This window comes from Podarcis vaucheri (genome assembly GCF_965113315.1).
Source record: "Podarcis vaucheri genome assembly, chromosome: 1".
NCBI classification, from domain to species: Eukaryota; Metazoa; Chordata; class Lepidosauria; order Squamata; family Lacertidae; genus Podarcis; species Podarcis vaucheri.
This window is the reverse complement of record NC_138759.1, coordinates 49876725-49897919: the sequence shown is the minus strand read 5'-3', so window position 1 is coordinate 49897919 and position 21195 is coordinate 49876725. Positions and strand designations below refer to the sequence as shown.

Sequence of the window (21195 nt, the reverse complement as noted above, 5' to 3'; positions counted from 1 at the left end):
GCCTGATTATAGCAAAAAGGTTTTGCTTGACACCTAAAGATATATAATGATGGCACCAGGCAAGCCTGCACAAACAGAGCCACCACGTTAAAAAACAACATTAAAAACAATTAGAGATAAAGGTACACATTGACCAGTTTATCTATAAACCTTAGGATTGTTGCAACGGAAACGAAAAATGCTGTATTGGAGTCAAGAGTAAAGCAATACATAATGCATTATTGTGCCACTTGCAGATTTGATCTGTCATGTGTTCATCTTAATGATGAAGAAAAGGATTGTGAGTATTTTTGTTTAGAATTCTCATAGTAATTAATAAGTTAGAATCTTTGCCTTGTTCCCATTTGTGTATAGCCCCAAAACATAGTGGAAAAAATAATAAATCAAGTAAGCAAGCAAAAGGCATGCATCCAAATACTGGGAGTAAAATTCAAAAGTTCTGTGTATTTGAGCAATGCCCTTCTTTATAGAGGGGAAATGCATAAATATATTCTTAGACTAGTGCAATATTTATGTTTAAAACAATTACAACTATCTAATAGCTGCATTTTTATTTTAAAAAGTCAATTTAACCTCTGTTGCATATTAGGTAAAGGAATCAAATAACACACACGACTGAATGGATTCTCACGGTGTAATTCCAATATGTAGAGTATTAATCTGTAAACTAAGAAGAACTATTTTGTTTAAACTACCTGTATTAAGAGAACAATTGCTTTCCTATTATCCCTGAGCAGCTGTTTTTGCAGAACATGCCCCTAAACATACTGTGAACAGCTGGAAAATCTGCACTTCATCCCAGGTGGTGTCCTTGATTACGGCTCTACTTCTGGATTTTGTCATGGGAAAGTCAGTACCACATTACACAGCTTCAAACTTCCCTGCAAAGACTGGATAGACATTGTGAAATATATGGCTCTGCATCCTTCAAACATTGTGCAGCTGCCCCTACTCACAATAAATTTACTTGCTATACGCTGCTTCACAACTGTGGATCGGGTGTTGGTGGGGCATGCTCCCTGCTACCTGAATGTGCACCTCCCTACGCCTGTGCCTGTGCTTTAAATGTTTTTTGTTTGTTTTTTAAATCCAAGTTGTTCTGTTTGATGTTTAAAATATTGATTTCTTAATTTTGGGTTCAAAAAAATAGGGGCCCTCTTATACATGGGGGCGTCTTATACACGGAAAACTATGGTAGGTGAAATTCCTGTTTTAGCAAAAAGCCAAGAGCATTGGCAGAGGAGAGAAAGCCTCTACAAAATATATGCATTTAACAGCCAAAAGGCCTAGAGATGGTTGCAACAGAGGTTTGCTATAAAACCATTGCAGTCCAACTGCACTGATCTTTCAAAGTACTGCTCTTTGAGCTACTTTCTTTTCCTAAATAACATGCTCATTCGTGCCCAATGGCCTCCAATCAGTGAAAAAGCAAAAGAGAAGCAACTGGATCAACAGTCCTGGGAGCGTAGTCTGTGCTTGCAGTAGTTTTGCAAAATGGCATGTGCAAGCATTCATGCCAACAGTGTCCCAACATCACAGCCTGCCAGTAATAAGGCAATTTAAACACCACATTGGAGAGAACATGTTGCTTGTTCTGTTATAACCTGAAAACAAAAGGCTCGCTGAGCCAAAATAAAAATAACAGGAGGGTCAAGATAGGGCAAAGCCCCACATTTCATTAACTAGCCTTTGTGATTAAATATATATGAATAGGACCAGGAGTAAAGCTGACGCCAGAATATCAAGTAATCATTCTTTGCTACTCTCAGCTGCTTCAATATAAATATGAGCTAAGTCTTTATTACAAAGATGAAGGAACTTTGTTTTAATTGTTCTAATTTTGGAATTGGTGCACTTAATGGTGTTCGGGAAAACCTTTTGCCTTGGAAACGAACATTGACTTCCAGATTAGATTTTTATAATATGTTGTATGTGAGGCTGCCTTTGAAGATTATTCCGAAACTAACTGGTTTGTTTATGTTAGTAGTAGTCTCATTTTAGTTTCTTCCCCTTGCTCACATTTCCCTCCCCTTCATTGGTTGTCTCCCTTGTGCCTTTTTGTGTGATTGTAAGCTCCTTGGGGCCTATGCTCTCATTCATTCTAAAGCACCATAGCACCTAGATGGCACTATATCAATAGTCAACCTAGCAGTTTGAAAGCACACCAGTGCAAGTAGATAGATAGGTACTGCTGTGGTGGGAAGGTAAACAGCATTTCCATGTGCTCTGCTTTCTGTCACAGTGTTCCGTTGTTCCAGAAGCGGCTTAGTCATGCTGGCCACATGACCCGGAAAGCTGTCTGTGGACAAACGCTGACTGCCTCAGCCTGAAAGCGAGATGAGCTTCACCCCATAGTCACCTTTGACTGGACTTCACAGTCCAGGAGTTATTTACCTTTTACCTTTACCTTATATCAATAAATATAAGTATAGCACCCAACAGTAGCATTGTGAATTGAATTTTAGTTGTTTTGGGCCAGGTCAGGAGAACATTTTCTCCTGAAGAGTGAATTAAAAATGTAACTATTAAATTAGTAATTCATTAGCTATCAGTGTTTGGGGCGTCTTAAAGCATTTTACAATGTTGTACATGCTTTGAGACATGTACGCCGGCTCCCTCGGCCAATAAAGCGAGATGAGCGCCGCAACCCCAGAGTCGGTCATGACTGAACCTAATGCTTAGGGGTCCCTTTACCTTTACATGCTTTGAGTGCTACTTTGGTGGCAGAGTAGGTATGTAGAACTGCCACCTAAATAAAATAATAATTTCAGGTGCTGATTTTCACCTTGTCATGGAATGGCTACAAGGGGTTTGGGCCCATATACTTTTTTTTCTGTGTCCCACCAATGTAAGGAGAAAAAGCCTAGGCTTATTGCAGCTTCTCAGTCAGATCTTTTGTTTATTTGGGAGTAAGAGTGCAAACCTAATTCCTCCTACCTTAGAGTAAGCCCCTTTGAATTTAATAGGACTTACTTTTGAGTAGATGTAGGTAGGACTGCATTGTAATTACTGCATTACATACTGACTAGTCTGCCTGCCTGCTCACTCAGTAGGTCACTTACCATCCCACCATCTGACCATAATTCTTGTTTAGAAGGAAGAGACATTCATTTAAATGGGACTTAACTCCAAATTAAGTGGGTTTAGGACAACAACAAACAACTGCTACCTATATTAAGCTCTGAGGGTACTGAAATTTGTTCAGGGTTATTTTCTGTATGTTATGTATCAGGCAAGTTGACATAAGCCGAGGACAGATAAATAGGTAGTTGTGAAGCATTTGCCTTCAGTAAGATTATTGCGAGCATAACAAATAAGCTTGCTTAAGGATGAGGTGAATTCATGGAGGAGAGGAGCTGGAAACAGGCACTCACTTCCTGATTCCTACCTTCATTGTTTCTAAGGTGACCACTTATGCATCAACAAAGAGAGCATACATTTGCATGTGCTTATATGCAAATTCATAAATAATCACTATAATTTAAATAGAAATACAATCCATCCTTGATCTGAAAGCCCTTCAGATAGATGACTCCATCAAAGAGGGGGAAATTGTCCTATGGTAGTCGGGGTGGAGGAAGGGGGGTGCAGTAGGGACGGGCCACCCTGGGTGTCACCACTGAGGGGGGTGACAAAATGCTGGGCGGCACTCACCGTGGGGCCTGCAGCACGCCCGAGCCACGTGTCTCTCCTGGGAGTGACGTGGTGGCTTGGGCAACCACAGGCTCCATGCTGCCCCAAATGGTTCGCCCGCTGCCTCCTCCTCAGCTGTAGGGTGGCTGAGTGGGAGGAGGCAGGCAGACTCCTCAGATACTGCCAGTGTTCTTTTCTTTTCCCCTTCCCTGTAGTGCAGTCACATTGCTAATTAATTGAATTCCCTACTTGCTCCTTTGTATGTTATTTCTATTGCCCATTAGCAGAGCAGCTTGGGATTTGAGCTATGTTTTCACTCATCTTACTGGAATTTTGCTTTTGGTCTTTCTTTCTCTCTCCCCCTCTCTCCCTTTGTTGTTGTTTCTGTGCTCTGTGAAAGGCATTAGAGGGGCTTTAACACCAAGGGCCTATATTGTTCACTGGCCCAGCTGCATTCTTTTACACTCTACCTTGTGCGTCACAGCTATTCATCTTGATTTGTACTTGGCTCAACTGCAGATGCTGTAAATATGGTAATTTTAGATTCCCTGTTTGGAAACAGTTTCAGGGCGGGTCTTGTGGCAGGAACACACTTTGATTTACACTGGTTTGTATTACCTCGGTACAGTTGAGAGGGGAATGAAGCTTAGAACTAAAATGGTTTTGTTTGAAACCTCTTTTAATAACTGGGAGGCAAATAAGACTCAGCCTTGATATGCAGGCATGCAGTACTAGAGGCAATACTTCATTTCAGGGAGGATAACAACCTACCTAGGAAGAACAGGAGAAAGGAATTTTAGATTATTGTAGAATTTTGGTGTCACCGTATGGGTTTTTGAATTCTTTCCTTTTGTTCTCATTATACAATTGCTGGGGTGGATCACACTGGTTGAAGAGCATGTTGTATTCCCCCTGATGGGGTAACATGCTATAAGTAGGTTCTCTTCTATTTAGTTATCTTGTATTTTTTATTATTAACTTAGTAAAACTCAGGAACAGCCATATCTGAAAAGCACTGGAGGGGGTGGGATATTGTATTTTAATAAAATAGAAACATGCAAATGCATTCATATCCCACTTTACATGTTCCAGGTGTGACCTCCAAGTCTGTGAAGTGTGTGTGGTCCAACTCCCCCTGAAATTGTTCATTGGGAATACTTTTCTCAATGATAAGTCTTTAAAAAACAAGTAAACATCTTCGGAATTCACTTGAATTCTGGCTTGTTGGGCATAAATGGTTTTCTTCAAAGATCTCATTTTACCCAGGAGAGGGAAATTTGAGGCCTGGGCCTGAATGTGCAAAACCCACCACCACTACCAGCCTTTCTATCTGGCACCAGGAACTCTCTCCAGCAGACATTTAAAGGTTAAAACAAAAGGCACCTGCTGAATCTCTGTTGGCAGAGCATTCCACAGGACTGGGTTGATGACACTAAAGACGTGGTCCCATCTTGCTGTCAGGTGAGCCTTGCCAACTCGAGGGACGACCAGCGATTGGGGATGGGCAACATAGTGTGCAATCAAGTGCTTTCTCTCGATCATCGGTCTTTATGAAGTCCACCAGCAAAACACCAAAGGTTCTGTTCATTCCAATGGAGTAGGGAGTGTTGCTTCTTTCTGACCAAAGAGAAGACTTTAACATTAATTAACCTTTAATCTGCAATGGTATCATACCCTCCAACATTTCTCCAATGAAAATAAGGATGTCCCATTCCTTCATTATAATGTTACTATTTATACCCCACACATGTTATTGGGTTGCCCCAGCCGCTCTGGGCAGCTTCCAACATGTATAAAAACATAATAAATCATTAAATATTTTAAAAAATTTCCCTATACAGGGTTGCCTTCAGACAGCTCAGGGATCGGATAACTCCATACCCTCCAACATTTCTCCAATGAAAATAAGGACATCCTAATCCTAAGGAAAAGGGGGGCATTCTGGGGTCAATTCAGAAACCGGGACAGCTTCTCTAAATCAAGGATGTCCCTGGAAAACAGGGACACTTGGAGGTTCTGCAATATCTGGAATGTCTTGAGGGGCTTTTTGCCATCCATTTAAAGGTAAAGGGACTCCTGACCAGTAGGTCCAGTTGTGGCCGACTCTGGGGTTGCGGCATTCATCTCGCTTTATTGGCCGAGGGAGCCGGCATACAGCTTTCGGGTCATGTGGCCAGCATGACTAAGCCGCTTCTGGCGAACCAGAGCAGCACACGGAAATGCCGTTTACCTTCCCGTCGGAGCGGTACCTATTTATCTACTTGCACTTTGACGGGCTTTCGAACTGCTAGGTTGGCAGGCACTTGTCTCTTAAAAGCAGTTCAGACATTCAATCTTCTTCAGATAGGATAGCAGAATCCCCTTCCAGGTGCCCCTTGCATCTGGTGATATTTAGGCCATAGAACCCTAAGCATTGCTTCTTACAACATATGGAGTAGTATTAGTAAAACCAGCACCTATAATAGCTATACTCCCCGTTTGAAATGCACCCACTGTATCTGGGGTGCATAACCTCAGTTCAAAAACAACATATCAATGTGGAGTGCAGTTCTAACAAGTAAGACCCCCGGGTCCTTTTCATTCAAATCAGAGATATTTACCCAAGAAAAATAGAAAAGTGACAGAGTACACATGTTAGAAAAATATGCAGGCAGACACTGAAGAAAAAATAACATTCTGCCATAAGTAGCCACCTTGTTCCTCCAGTTTCCTCCCCTCAATATTAGAACCAACTGTTTCTCATGTGTTTTCAAGAACCTACTGTGGTTTCCAGACAGCTGGCTGGAGGAGTCTGGGATTGGGCTTGAAAAAATAGGTCATGGGTCAAGTTATTTTCACGAAAGCAATCACTAAGTTCCTGTTAGATTTGTTAAAATTCATGGTCGCTCCTTTTATTTTCCTAAACTGGTAGCAGGAATCTGAAGACATAACTTATTTTCAGTCACAAATGATGGGCTAATAAAGACCAGTTACAGAATTAGCTCACTGCTCTTTCAGTTTATGGTGAAAACAAATGTCTACTTGTCAGTGTGGAGAAACAGGGCTCTCTGACACTGTCAGCAGACTGTGAGAAGTAAAGCATTTAATCAAATGCAAATACATTTTGTAATGTTCTCCGAACACTTAGCTTACAAAAGCTGTCTCATTAACTGACAGCATTAGTTGCAAAGGTTCATTTACTATATCGGGTAGATAGGGTGCATGTGTGTTATGTGAAATTGCTTTATTAGTTACTCTTTCAGGACAGAAAATTTAAATATTGTTTTAAGTCTCTGAACAGTGGCAGACCTTGGCATCTCAAATTTCAGTGGCACCCTGTGCAACACCAAAATCTGCCTCTCACCTTCCGTTGGACTTCATCGTTGCGGTGCCTGCTGCAGCGCCCCAGAAACTCTGCACACCGTACAACCAAACCAGTCGTTCTCCTCTAAATCTGCCTTTGCTCTCAATGTTATCATCTTATCGTTTGGGGAGTGGGGTGTCATAGAATTTTCTCTGTTCCAGCGTTTATTTTAGGAAGGTTTTTCTGTCCAATGAATCTTTGTGAAGAACACTAACAGGTATTAAGCAAAGCATCAAGCTGTGGTTGAGATCTAGTGAAACAGGAGATGGGTGGCAAGAAACCCTGATGGTTTGTTTTCTCACTTTTATAGTATTTTTTTATTTGATTTTTCTATGTACTCTATCCTTTAATATTATTGAGTATTTTTAAATGTAGAGTGGTTTGTGCATTTTGAAATAAATATATAAAATGAAAGGCAGTAGCAGACCTGGGTGTCAGTGAGTAGGAAGACAAAGGTGTGGTTCAATATGGGAATAAACATTCAAGAGCAGATTTTGGCATCACAGAACTTAAAACTGAAGCTCTCTTTTTAAAAAAAATCACAGCATAAACAGGGTTAGCTGTTTCCTAATATTATTTTCATATTATTTATGATGGGAAACCAGGCCCTCATGCCTCCAGTGCATATGAAATAGGTGTGTTTTTAAGCAGAATGAGGCTCTCCAAGTAAAATGTCATGTAATGCTAATTGTCATGTGACTGGTTTTGATTTTTTAAAATTATTATTCTTATGCAAAAAATTATTAAACAGCCAAAATAAAATCAAATACTAAAGTGGTGAACAACATAAAATCATCAATAAAACTGCATGAGTAATAATAAGCTTATTATTCTCTACACTGACTGGCAGTGGCTTTCCACTGTTTCAGATGGGGTCCCACTCATCTTTCCCTATAGACCAAGCATGAGGCCTTCTGCATTCAAAGTAGTTGCACCATGTCTAAACTACAACCCTTCTACTTATCTGGATCACCCCTCAGGGAAAGCCTGGCTGGAAAAAAATGTGTTTTAAGTGAGTGTCCCAACACACCTGATGTAAATACATGTTTGTAGAAACAGGGCCGATAACTTTTTGCTGTTACGGGTGACTAAATCTCCAAGAAGGCTGTGCTTAGTCCTGGGGAAAGTATGGTGGTGAGGTGGGCAAAAGTATGCTTGTACAACATGGCGGACTAAGACTACACACCTAATTGTAGCTTATGATCTTATTGCAGGAATGCTCTGTAAATGTAACATTGCCCCCTGTTGTGGGCTTAATGTGTTCTGGGCCCCAAGTACAAGGTTGCATGTTGTATTAAAAGAACCTTTCAAATAAGGAATTTTATTATTCTCTTTAACCTTCACTATAATGGTCCAATAATATTTGCAAACATCAAAGGCTTAATGGTTTAATTATCTCTGATTATAGGTGCCTTAGAATAGTGAAATCCACTTATATTCATAGCATAGGAAGATGGTGCCTGTGTTTATATACTGTTAATCTCAGGAATTCTGAACAGAGTCACCAAGAGTGTCCCATTTTCCCCAACCTTACTTTATTCTGTGTTGTTTAAAACAAAGTTTATAATACTGCGCAAAAAAACCTTCCATTCCCAACCTGATGGCCTTCCCCTCCCCCATTTGGCGAACGGTAAACATGATACGTTTTCTTTCCTGTTTATATCGCCAAAGGAAAGAGCAACATTATGTCAAGACTGATAGAGTAAGAATTAAACCCTACTACTGTATGTGCCCTTGCATTTTGAACCACAAGACGTTTCCTTTCTCCTCCCCCACACCCAGCTTTGCTCTATTCTTTTAAGCAAGCAGGATATTGACATTTACAAGACTTCTGGCCTTTGAAGTGCTAAGTAAACAAAGTTGTGGCAAAATTCATTGCAGCTCCTGTTCATAAGCAGTGAAAAATAAGTACTGTGAGGAGAAAGAAGAGGCCACTTCAAAAGAACCTCTGCTTTGGAGGTGCTACTTTATTTGTTTGGTACCTTAAGATCAGCTGCTCAGATATAGCTGGGTAAAAAGGATTGTGCACTCTTAATAACAGGCTAATGTTGGGCACTGAACTTTTTTCTTTCCAGTTCTGCTAAGTGGAGATGGAGAATGGTGGTTCCAGCAACTTGGGAAGCAGTTTGTGATCTTCCTGGGAGGGGTGGTGTCAGCAGTGCTTTTTTTCTTAAAAAAAAATATGTTTAGGGGTACTCTCATTTTGACTCAAGAAAATCACCACTTTATAGTTCAAATCAGGAAAAAATAAATACAGTAAATGGACAAAAGTACAAAGAATATGCATTACACTGGGAAAGAAAAGGAAACCGCCATCAGAGGTAGTAACGACGAAACTGACCAATCACCGTGCTAGATTCCAAGCTCCTACTTCACACATTAAACACTCGCTTCCGTCTGAGACTCAGAAAACACCATGACAGGAAATGAAGTCGCCATCGGGGGTAGCAGTGGAACTGACAATTCACCATGCTAGAGAAGAAACTATTTTTTTAAAAAAAAAATTAGTTTCTTCTCCCATTAAATTCACAAAATATTTAGGGGTATGCGTACCCTGTGCCCCCCCCCCCCAAAGCACTGAGTGTCAATACCTGTTCTCCCACAGCCCATCATCCCTTCTGTTGCCAGGACTGCTTCCTGCACTGTCATGGAAGAGGGAATGCCAGAAGCAGTCTCTCTAGATAGCAGCTCAGCTTAAATCGAAACGTCCACAGAGTTCAAGGCTTTTAGTGGTATGATTTGCTCTAGGCCCATTTCCACTAATAACAGAACCAGGCTTGCTCCAGACTTTTGTTAGAGTAAGTATGTGGTGGTTTCTAAAGTATACTCAGTTTTCCAGTTTTCCATTGTATATTGAAACGGTGTCTGGTTTTATGGGGGTGGGGAAAGTGTTTTAAATAAAGCTGTGAAATCTTACGGGACTGTATAACATATCCCAAAGCCCAGACCCATTAGCATCTGAGATTTACCTTGGCATGGCCGAGTCTAAAAGTTTACCAAAACGTACACAAATAGTAGCTGGTTCTAAGAACTGAGCAGACCTCAGCTTTGCATATGGCAGAATCTGGAAACCACAACTCACTAAAGAATTTCAGTGTGATGTTTGGCCGGCTGAAGGATGTCAGCATTGCTGAAGCAAGCTTGCGGTTAGACTTCTCTGCTGTAGGAGGATCCAAGCACTGAGTTATATTTTCCCCCTCCCCTTCAAACAAGCGATAATTTGTTTTTCTCCGCAGTTTGAAGCAGCAACACCTGTGTAACCTTGGTTAACGACCAGCTCCAAGCACCTTCCTGCACTCAGCGCATGTTCTGCCAACTTGACAAACATTTTTCCTTTAGAATGCAGAACAGCTTGAAAGCTGTTTTCATGGCAGCTGAATAAAAGGAAATGGTCTCTGGTTAGCACTAACAGTATGAACATAGATGTACGTACATGCCCGTGTGTTGGTGTAAAAAAAAAAAATTAAGAGAGAGACAGTCTCAAAAATGTGTAACTGTGAATACCACAGATGTTCTCTTAGTGTTGATTCAGTCAACCACTGGGCTTTTGGCAGTCACTGGAAATCTGGTTGAAATTGCTGCATGCATGTACGTTGTGCCTATGAATGCATTGCATGCGATCAGCCTCTTTGTACTCTATTACTAGCTACCTTAAATATTTAACTTAGTTCATTTATATACCGCTTTCAACAGAAATCACCTAATAAAAAAAATTGATATAAAAAATGCAATACAAATTCCACACCAAAAGCTATACACTACTCTGGTACCTCGGGTTAAAAACTTAATTCGTTCTAGAGGTCTGTTCTTAACCTGAAACTGTTCTTAACCTGAGGTACCACTTTAGCTAATGGGGCCTCCCACTGCCGCCGCCCGATTTCTGTTCTCATCGTGAAGCAAAGTTCTTAACCTGAGGTACTATTTCTGGGTTAGCGGAGTCTGTAACCTGAAGCGCCTGTAATCCGAGGTACCACTGTACTAACAACATCAATAATCATAATCATACGCATGATGTATTACCAAGGTATAGTATTTAAAACCCATATCAGCTTGGGACCAATTTACTTGAGGGATAGTCCCACTCGACTGCTTTGATCTTCAAAACTGGCACTGTTACAGGTTCGTTCTGCTCTTGTAAGAAGTTGATCTGTCAGGGATTCTTTAGCTGTTATTCCTGCATTGCAGGGGGTTGAGCTAGATGACCACTGTGACCCCTTCCAGCTCTACAATCCTATGATTATTTTTAGTGTCACAGCACCTGCACAGTGGATGTTATCAGGCAGGCACCTTGGCTGTGCTCTTTTTGGTACCACATTAAAACCTTTTTGTTTAAGCAAGCCTTTCTAGAGATGTAGAAGCTACATGTGTTCCTTTTAGTTATTGTTGATTTTAATAATCTTTTGAATATTTTAATACCAGTTTTAATGTGTGTGTTTTAAATATAGTGTAAACCAGAGAGGATTTTTGGTTTGTGACTTTTTAAATAATCAAGCAGTATATAAATTTTGTGAATAGAATTATTACTGCTCCACAATTTAAGTGACATAATTAAGTAGCAATAAATAAAACACTCGTGGTATTTGGCAAAAGGTGTGTAGAAGGGCCTGTATATGACCTATACACAGGAAGCCACCATGCAGAGCAATTTCAGTAGTGTTTCAGCAGCAATAGTATACACCAAGGGTTTTGCCAGTTTGATAATACAGTGGGGGCATTTTTAAGATTCTTGCTAATAAAAGACAAAGAATCCATTGTACCAAAATCACTCTTCTTTGGAGTTTGAGATCTGTGTCTCAGGCTGGTCAAACCTTCAGCATGGGGGGGGGGGAATGATCTCTCCTCATTCTCTCCTCAGCTTTCTCAACATAAAAGGCCAACATTGCTCCATGTGACTCCTTTGAAGCCCATAATGGCAGAGCTGAAAGCAAGAGTTTTAGACTTAGGTATCTGGAATATGTTTTCTGTTTTGTCCATGTGAGGCAGCTTCATTCTCCTGAAAGGCATAGATATTTTCAGAAGTGCACACTGTTTCTCTCCGCCCCCCTTCCCAGATATACCCTTCCCTTAAACACGGCACACAGCACAAGCTTCCTATTGCAGCTGGTAGTTATCAGCTAGAATAAGTGTGCACGCACAGGTCAACCATGGGAATGCATCAAGTATTAGATTTGAAAAAGAGCTGGGGAGGAGAGAGCAGTAAGAGGAACAGGACTGTGGTCTTTTTGGCCTGATTACTATTATTATTATTACTGTCTGCCCTTTAAGAAGGAAAAAGGAAGAAAGATTACAGCAGCTTTGCTATTAAATGAAAAGATTAGCATGCTGTGGGTGCTTTGCCAGGGTGTGATGAGATTTGCAGGAGATGAGTGGCTGCAAAGCGGGACTAATGAAAAGCAGGCCACGGAAACCATGTGTTGTGTGGGCCCCCAAATTATCTTGCTTCTCTCTTCCAGGCATCTTCCAGATATCTTCCAGATATTTACTGAGATCCCCACCAGAAAGAAAAAAGCCAGCACTGGGATGGGGTCATTTGATAAGTCTTCCTTCCTGAGGTTCTTGGAAGTGATCCATTCTCTGACTTAGCAGCTTTGGTTTCCTTCTTAAGATGAAGTGAAAAGCAATAGTGGCTCAGCCCAGCCTAGTTTTAAGTTTCATGGTACCTTATTTGGGGTGTGTGTGTGTACTGGGGAGTGCTGAAGGGAGACAAGGAGGATATGTATGGTGAGTGTAGTTGTCAGCCTTCTTCAAAATTTGTGTTCTTCTGCTCCCCCCTCCCCTTCAAAGCCTGGGACTCAATTGACTTGTTTTTCCTTGGGAAAGGAAAGCTTGGGAAGCTTCAAGGTAAGAGATAAGAAACTATCTTCTCAAGGAACAGTATTGAAAACAAAATACAGGCACTCCCCACTTACGCAGGAGTTACGTTCCTGGCCCCCACATGCATAAGTGAAATTGCGTAAAGTGGGGCGCACCCTCTAAACACCTCAGAATGCCCTCTCTGCCACTCACTCTTCAATCCATACAAAAAATACTGAGCACAATAAAATAACGCTTGTGATCTATTCACACAGCCAAGTTTACAAATTCTATTACGTTTGTATTGAGGTCACACTATGAGAATGTAAACCCTTTCCTGAATGTTTTAAAGTGAAAAGTTCAGACAAGCTCCCATCTGGCTTCTTCATAAGCAGTCAAAGTGTCCCCTTCCATTCACATGAACATGTATGGTACTTTGAGTTGACAAGTGTATTTGCTCTCTCTGTACATATCAAGGCATTTGCTAAAGAAAGTTAAAGGAACCTGAATTTTGATTTGCTAGATTTTCTGTCTGTAACTTTAATTGTCTTCATTGCAGATTATTTAGAAAAAAGGCCACTTCACGTGTATATTTATCCTGAATCAGAACAGTTCTTAAGCTCTGTGACTTGCTATACTCTAAAAACCCTTTTAATCTGGTTTATGTTCCCATGGACAATGAATGCAGCCAGACAAAGGCAGGATCAGTGCCAACACAGAGCTGTGCTTTTTACTAGTTGTTATGGCAGGATATTATACATAAACCAGAGTGGCTCTCCCTTTATGGTAACAGGAGTGAGGAGGGGAGTGAAAAGGAATTAAAGGGGTCAGAAGTCATACTCTCTGATGGATGGCAGAATCTCTCCCTGGTTTATGGTCTCTGGTGACTCTGGTTCCTTGATTTTAATGACTGACCTAACAAGACATTGCAACCTTCCTTCCTTCAGAGACTAGACTGATGCAAAGTTTGACAAGAATTAAGAAAGAATGCATTGTGCCTTTGATCTAAAGGACTATTTTTAATCTGTCATCCGAGAGATAAAATGTCAGAGGCGCCTCCATTTATTTTCTAGAAGCTTTGACCGAGTTAAAAAGTTCCCTTAAACGTTAACTTCAGTTGTTTTACTGCTTCTTGTGTTAACAAAAAAACACTAATAGTAGAAAAGGGACTTCATGCATCCAAATTGATTAAACTTTTTAGCCCACTTGTTGGGACCAGTTGAAAGGCTGTGATAGAAATGACACGATGCACACAGGTTCTTGTTTGTTCTTGCACTTCAATGTTATGCTATGCCTGAAAGGCAAATTGTGTGCCCGTGGAGGAAATGAAATGTCATCAAGAAACTGTAAGTTGCTGACAGTGTCATGCCTTCCTGTCAGTGCATGGAAAGGCTGGGTCTTGTCTATTATAATGGCTCTGGAACTAAAGCCAAGTCATAATCATCCAAGTCTCAAGAGAGATCGTAAAGCGAAACAGTTCTTGGCCAAGAAATCATCATATGGGTCCATAGTAATCAGACTGAGAAATATTCAAAGCGTACATGTCAGTTTGGAGACAGTATTAACAATGAATATTCAATTAGCATTTAGTGACACCCTTTTCCTGCTTAAAATAACCAATCCAAATAAAAAATCAATGTTTGGGAAGGAATTTCAGTGAAGGTGGCCCAGTGCCAACTGAGCTTTGAGGCTGCTGGCTTGCAGATCTAAAACAGCATCAAAATAAAAAATGAAAATTGATGCAGCAAAATTTAAAAATAATAAAGTGGAATGGGCTTGTGGACTGCAATAGTTGACAGTTGCTCACGGGTAGGTAAAGCCACAGAGTATTTTTTATTATTACTGAGAATGATAAACTTCAAGCAGGGAAACTCCAGTTACGGGGGATGGGCATTGTTGACTCCTGTGGTGAATCTACCCCTCAGGCTGCATTTTAAAACTTTAAAAAATGTGCATGGCTTTTCATATGTTCAAATAGGGCAAAGGAAGAATGGAACTTAAAAAAATGAGAGCAGTCCTGAAGCATGAGGGAAGACTGGTGCCTTTCTGGAGGCTGGGTTGAGAAGAGCTTCCTTCAGAGGAAGGAGGCTTGTATGGAAGGAACATTGATGTCTAGACAGGTAACAGAGAACATTATACAGAATTAAATATTACAGAGGGAGAGCCGCCATGGAGGAAGCAAAGGGAGATCCTGCAGGTAATGCAGTGTCCCAGGGAAAGTGGAGAAAAAACTCTCATTTAACACATCTAACATTAGGCTGGATAGAACACTGGAAAGGACAGCTCTAGGATGGAGTAGATCAGGGGTGGCCAACTTCCAAGAGACTATGTTCTACTCACAGAATTAAAAACTGGCAGTGATCTACCCCTGTTTTTTAGGGGTTCAGGGAAAAGCCACATTTTATTGGGGTTCAGGTCACAGTTGTTGAGGGATTTTTAGAGAAGGGGTTCAGGAGGCTGGAATTGCTTTGCTTATTTTAGGGAGAGGGAATGCAACATTTTAAAAGTATTTTGGGGAGAAAGAGAAACAGCAACTCACACAAGGATCACGGGGGGGGGGGAACAGCCTCAGTTTGTAAACTCCGTCTTCTGTTCTCCAACAGTGGGGGGCGGGGCGAGGGGCCGGAAGGGGGCCAATGATCGACTGCGATCAACAAAAACATCGTAGAGATCTACCAGCAGATCGCGATCGACCTGTTGGATATCCCTGGAGTAGATTAGTGGGTTTTCTACTGTTTATTCCCTCTGTTTTTAGCACTTTTACAACTATCTCTGAATACACTACTATGTTTTTACCAACTATTGAATCCCCAATCTTGTGCCTTCATCCCACCTTCAGAAAATGAATTCAGTGCATTTTGTAAATTATTGCATCAGCAGCTATATTGATCCCAAGGGTCACAGCCCATAGGGTAGATGAAGGTAGAAATGATCAACTGCAGGCTTTCCTGTTGCTGGCTTTGCTGAAGGCTTGACCTCTTTTTTTTAAAAAAAAAAAAAAGACTTCAACAGCTGTTTCTGCTTAGAGACCACTGGCATCTTTATGAACTGTTTTTTCCATTCACCCTCTCTCCTTTCTCAGCAGCAATGAATTATGTAAGATTACATTCCTGCCCTTTCCTTATTAATGTTCTGGCAGACATATCCCTATGAAGTGGATCCACATAGTCTCTCTGGATTGTGCGGACATATACACAACAGAAACACCCCACCCCCACAACACACACATTAAATATGTATACTCAGAAGTTCAGGAATATTCTCTCATAGATTGTCCACATTTTTATTCAACTGATATTCCTAAAAGCAGACGTAAACAGTCTCATTCCTAGCTGTAACCCTTCCAGTTCTTCACCCATCTTGCAGGGAATAATCCAAGCTCCTGTAGGTTTCTTCCCCCAGTCTTTCCCTGTCAGGCCCAAATTTTTCATCCTCACCTTAGCCATGGTTAAGTTATTTCAAACAACCATGGTTATCCTTACAGGTTTTGCTTTTAACAAGGACATAAAGCCTGAGTGTTAAGCTATCTTGAAGTCTCTGGTTTAAAGTGAACTAATCCTAGCATTCATCATGTTTCATATCAGTTTTGAAATAACGCTCAATTATGGTTAAGGTGGATGATGGACTCTACAGGCAAGAGGGGAGCGAGATTAGGGGAAGGGAGCAGGCAGACCCCCTGTGCCCTCTTGATTACTTGACCAGCGATGGGGGATCTTGGCCCATTATGTCTCCATCAGCACATGGCACATCTTGTCATAATTTGAGTTTAGAGAATAATTTGTATTGGATAAAGACTGTGGCTTTAACTGCATCATCTCCTACAGGGGTGAGCAACCTTTTTTCTGCCAAGAGAAATGGTCTCACAGCAATGTTACGGAGGCCACATGCCAATGGTATGTGGGAGCAAAGGCAAAAGTGGGCAGAGCAACAGATATGTCTGTACAGGAGACCACACACAAGTCAGGAATTTCTCCACACACCCTACACATGCATATGGCAAGCAAGAGGCATTATCACAGCTCAAGGACAAATACCAGCCGGGTAAAAGCATTCAGGTTGGCTGGTGTGGGGCATAGACTGGGGGGAGGAGGCATGACCTGGAGAGGGTTCCAAGGGCCAGATAGAGTTACTTGGAGGGCCGCATTTGCTGTACTACACCTCCACAGTTATTTAAAAGTAATTAAAATCATATTAAAAAGCAGGTAAAGTTTGTTGGTTGAGTTTCCAATGGAGGAGGAATGTGCTAGCTTTCAGTTCTGTTCATTCAAGAGCTTGCATGCCATTTGACCAACAAACTCTATCCTCTTACCTAGTTTTTTATCTCTTAAACTGATTTTAATTACAGTACTAGATATTAAATGCAGAAGTGTAGTAGAGCATGCATATAAAGGTAGTCTTTATCCAATATAAATTAATCTCCTTGTTCAAATAATGGCAAGAAATAAATAAGTCCAATAAAAGGTATCCTCTTATGTAGTTTGCATTTCTTAGCCTTTCAAGCCAAGACTTATCTTTATTTATTAACATGTCAGTATAGAATATGTGGTTTCATACTGCATCCAGAAAATAATTGTTTCCATATGATTTAGTCAGTCTTCTGCTCTTCAATAGGAGATAAACTAGTTTAAGACAATTCTGGTTAGGCATCAATCATCAGTAAATATAAACTAAATTGGTGCATTCTCTGGGTGCATAATAAATTGTAAACATGAACATTGCAGCATGGCCCACATGCACATTGGGCCAGATTAGATTGTTCACATAGCTGTTGGTTGACTTTCAACCTGACCAGAATTTTAAGTAAATATCAGTTGAATTAATTGTTGCCTGTTGGTGTAGCTGCCACAATTTGTAACAACTTGAAAAGGGGGCATCAGAATTAAGCAAACTGCAGCAACTATCTATGGGGGGAGAGAGAGAGAAATGTATACATACACATACATATTTAAAGATTAGAAAAGAACATTCTAAACTCTTCGAATGCTGATCCTGATACAGTGTTTCAGAATAATATCTGAATCCATACCTATTTCCCAAGGATTAATGCTTGATGCCTTTACACGAAAATGGACAAGTACTGCAACGGGCTTACTGCTTAGATATTGTTCCTTCTGCAGTGGACCCAACTCTGGGGATGCTTACTATGGAACTAAGCTTTTCCCATTATTATGGTCCCAGACCTTCAGAATTCCCACAAATCTGGAATGTGTTTGTCTCCCAAAGAAGAGCTAGGATAATTTTATTATTGTCAGAACATAGTTCAATTCAGATTTTCCCAGGCTGAAGTGAGAAGAGATATGTGGTATATGTTGTGGCTTCTATTATTTTACCAGCTATAAACTGTAAATCTTCTCGCTGGATTGGTAACTTCTAGAATTTTCAGGTAGTCGTATTTCAAACACTTCCTCATGTAAAAGTGGCAGACAGGAATGGAGCAATTCAGTGTCACATATAAAAGTATCCCTAAACTCAGTTTCTGCCTGAATTAAAATTCTAACCATTTGTTGAAAATTAGGCACATTTAGGGAGCAATCCTGCTCCCTCACAGGGCAGCTAAGGACAGACTGCCCTCTCTGTGGGTGGAGGCATCCTAGTATGACCATGGAAAGCTTCACCACTTATGCTGGTGATGATTTTCAGGGTGGTGGAGACAAAAATGGGATGCATTGGATTTAAAGCCCCTTCATTCCCCCAACAGCTCCTGAAAAAGGCAAAAAAACCCTATGCCAGCCTGGAGCTGGCACTATTATTTCCCTCCCCATATTGGTGTCAATGGAAGGGGATTTTTTTAAGGACAGGAAAGGACAGAAAATTATGAGAGCTGAATCCCTACTTTCTGCCCTGCCAGAGTAAACAGCAGGGCTGAAGGAGTGGTGGTTCTTCCACCACAGAATCTCCCCACCACCACTTCTCCAAGGCAAATTTCTCTTTGCAAATATGAATTTGGCTGTGGAATTCCAAATGGCCCAGCTTTTTAGTTTTCTCAGAGTAAACTTGGCACGTTTCACTAGGAATCAAGATATTACTGTTTGAGGAAGCATTCCATGTTCTCAGAATGAGGAACAACTGTAGTACAGCCAATAGTTTGTTCAGCTTGATGAAATGAAATCAAGCTTCAGAACTCCATTACCACATTTTAAATGCACATTACAAGCACAGCTTATTAGCCAGTTTTCTGCCTGCACAGTATTATTCCCATTACTGGGGAAGAGTGTGAAGAACAGAGTACCCAAACAGCTGAGAGCCAGAACTAGAACTCAGGCATTTCTAGTTTCCTAGTCCTTGCTTGAATCTTTTAGACCAGACTGCTAGGGGGATAGTTCCATATCTGGGATCCAGCAGAAGATGCCAAGCTATGAGGTCTAGTCCAAGAACATTGTCTCCAATAACACCGAAACAGCACATAAGCAGAGAAGCCAAAGAACACGAAACTTTATTTTTACAGAGACATCATACCAAAGGTCTTCTTGAGTTTTCACTCTTGAAGATGAATTCTCCCAGCTCCCTGGGGTCCAGAACCTTGACTTGCTTGCTAAAGGATTTTGGCTCACACTAGTTTGTGTATTTGCTTCCTTGGCTGACATTTCATTTATATGATTTAGTTTTCTTCCCTGTCCTAAAAAACCTTACAGCTTATGAGAGAACAGTATTAACATATAAATAGTGATGGGATTTGAACAGACTGGGAGATCTAACCTGTAAATGAAGAGCTAGCTGTCAGAGCCCTTTTTAAATAGCATATGGGATGACAGGCAATGTTCTGTGCGGTTGTTGCTGGAAGGACTCTAGAGCAGGGATGGGGGATCTACTCTGCTGTAGAGGATGGAAAGGTCAGTGGTGAAGCATATGCTTTGCACACAGAAGAGCTCATCTTCAATCACTGGCATCACCCATTAAAATAGGGATGAGACTCTCGAGATGTGATGAATTCCAACTCTCAACAGCCTCAGCCAGCATGGTCAGTGATGAGGGATGCTGGGAATTATAGTCTAGCACTATCTAAATGGCCACAAGTTGTTCACCCGTCACACAACTAAAAGGCTCACGTAGCAGGTGAAAGAACTTCTGCATGAGACCATGGAGAACAGCTTGCAGTGTAGGCTAGATGGACCAATGGTTTCACTCTTCAGCAAAAGGAAGCTCCACATGTTTTAACAAATGTGCTTAGAAATATACTTACTAAATGGTATCTCTTCTCAAGTAGAACTTTTATATGGAGGGTTTTGTAGCAGTAACTTATCAGAGTTTCTTGCCATTTGTTTTTTGTGCCTTACTGTAGAACATTTGTGTTACATAGATCCCCCCCCAAATAATCCCCAACTTTTTCAAATATGGGGAGGGGGGGACATACACTGTTCATCGGTGCAGGATTAAGTTTATGTTATGTGTACACGTGTGTGTTGGAGACTTGATGCCTTCCCCATGAAAAACAGTTGCAGGAGGTGGTATTGATAGCAGGAGGGGCACTTCACTGCTTCCAGCATGCCATTTCTATTCTGAATCTCCTCCTCCTGAAGCTGTTTGTAATGTCTGTGTGTGTGTATAAATATTTCATACTGAGGTCCCTGAAAGAAAGGTGAAATATACCGGTAAATGTCATAAAGAGATATCCGGGGTCTAATTTCAAACTTCCAAAGCTCAAGGCTGCTATGCTGTGTGCACTAGGAATAGGTATTGTTAGCCAAGTAATACTTTTGTTGAGCATGTTTTGGTACAAAAAAAAGGGATCAAGGTTCTAGAACAACTCTACTTTGAGGGAAAGTGTCAATGTTTGGGGCTTTTTAGGTGAGCAAATGAGAACATGCTAGGGGAAGAGCAAAGTACAGTCATACCTCGGGTTGAAGTAGCTTCGGGATAAGTATTTTCGGGTTGTGCGCTGTGGCGACCCAGAAGTAACGGAGCTCATGACTTCCGGGTTTCGCTGCTCGCACATGTGCAGACGGTCAAAATGACATCAAGCGCATGCGTGGAAGCAGCGAATCGCTACCCGCGCACGCCCGGATGCAGTTTGCGTTCGCTTCTGGACGCAATCGGGGCTCTGGAACGGATCCCCGTTCACATCCAGAGGTACCACTGTATGCTTCAAAAGTTTACAAGAAAAGCATGCTTTAAAAGCAGTTTAAACACATTCATGGGAGATACTGGTCAGTAGATTCATGGGAGTCTACTGGTCATGATGGCTATATATTAACTCTAAAATCAGAGGTGGTATGCCTCTGAGTACCAGATGCTGGGGAGCACAAGTGGGGAGACCTCTGTAGTGCTCAGGTCCTGCTTGCTGGCTCCTCATGGGCTGGTCCACTGTGAGAACAGGCTGCGGGACAAGATTTATTTAATTTATTTTTTATTTATTAGATTTACTTATTTATTAGATTTATTTATTAGATCTACCGCTTTTCTTTGTAAGACATAGGGCGGTTCACAGA

At 41.1% G+C, this 21195-nt stretch overlaps 2 protein-coding genes across 18 annotated transcripts in view; one reads left to right on the top strand and one right to left on the bottom strand.

Annotated features, from left to right (window-relative positions):
• Positions 1-21195, top strand: part of RAD51B (RAD51 paralog B) — a 400405-nt gene that overhangs the window by 218059 nt on the left and 161151 nt on the right. Inside the window, exon 10 of one of the 17 annotated variants that reach the window (XM_082225638.1) lies at positions 14748-14851. The exons of the other annotated variants lie outside the window; for them this stretch is intronic. Coding sequence (XP_082081764.1) covers positions 14748-14770 — 23 coding nt within the window. The 3' untranslated portion in view covers positions 14771-14851. Of the gene's footprint in view, positions 1-14747; positions 14852-21195 lie in introns of those variants that run through there. 17 annotated transcript variants of the gene reach the window in all.
• The window catches only part of LOC309534852 (uncharacterized protein), a 250741-nt gene that overhangs the window by 72749 nt on the left and 156797 nt on the right, over positions 1-21195 (bottom strand). The gene's annotated exons all lie outside the window — the stretch shown is intronic.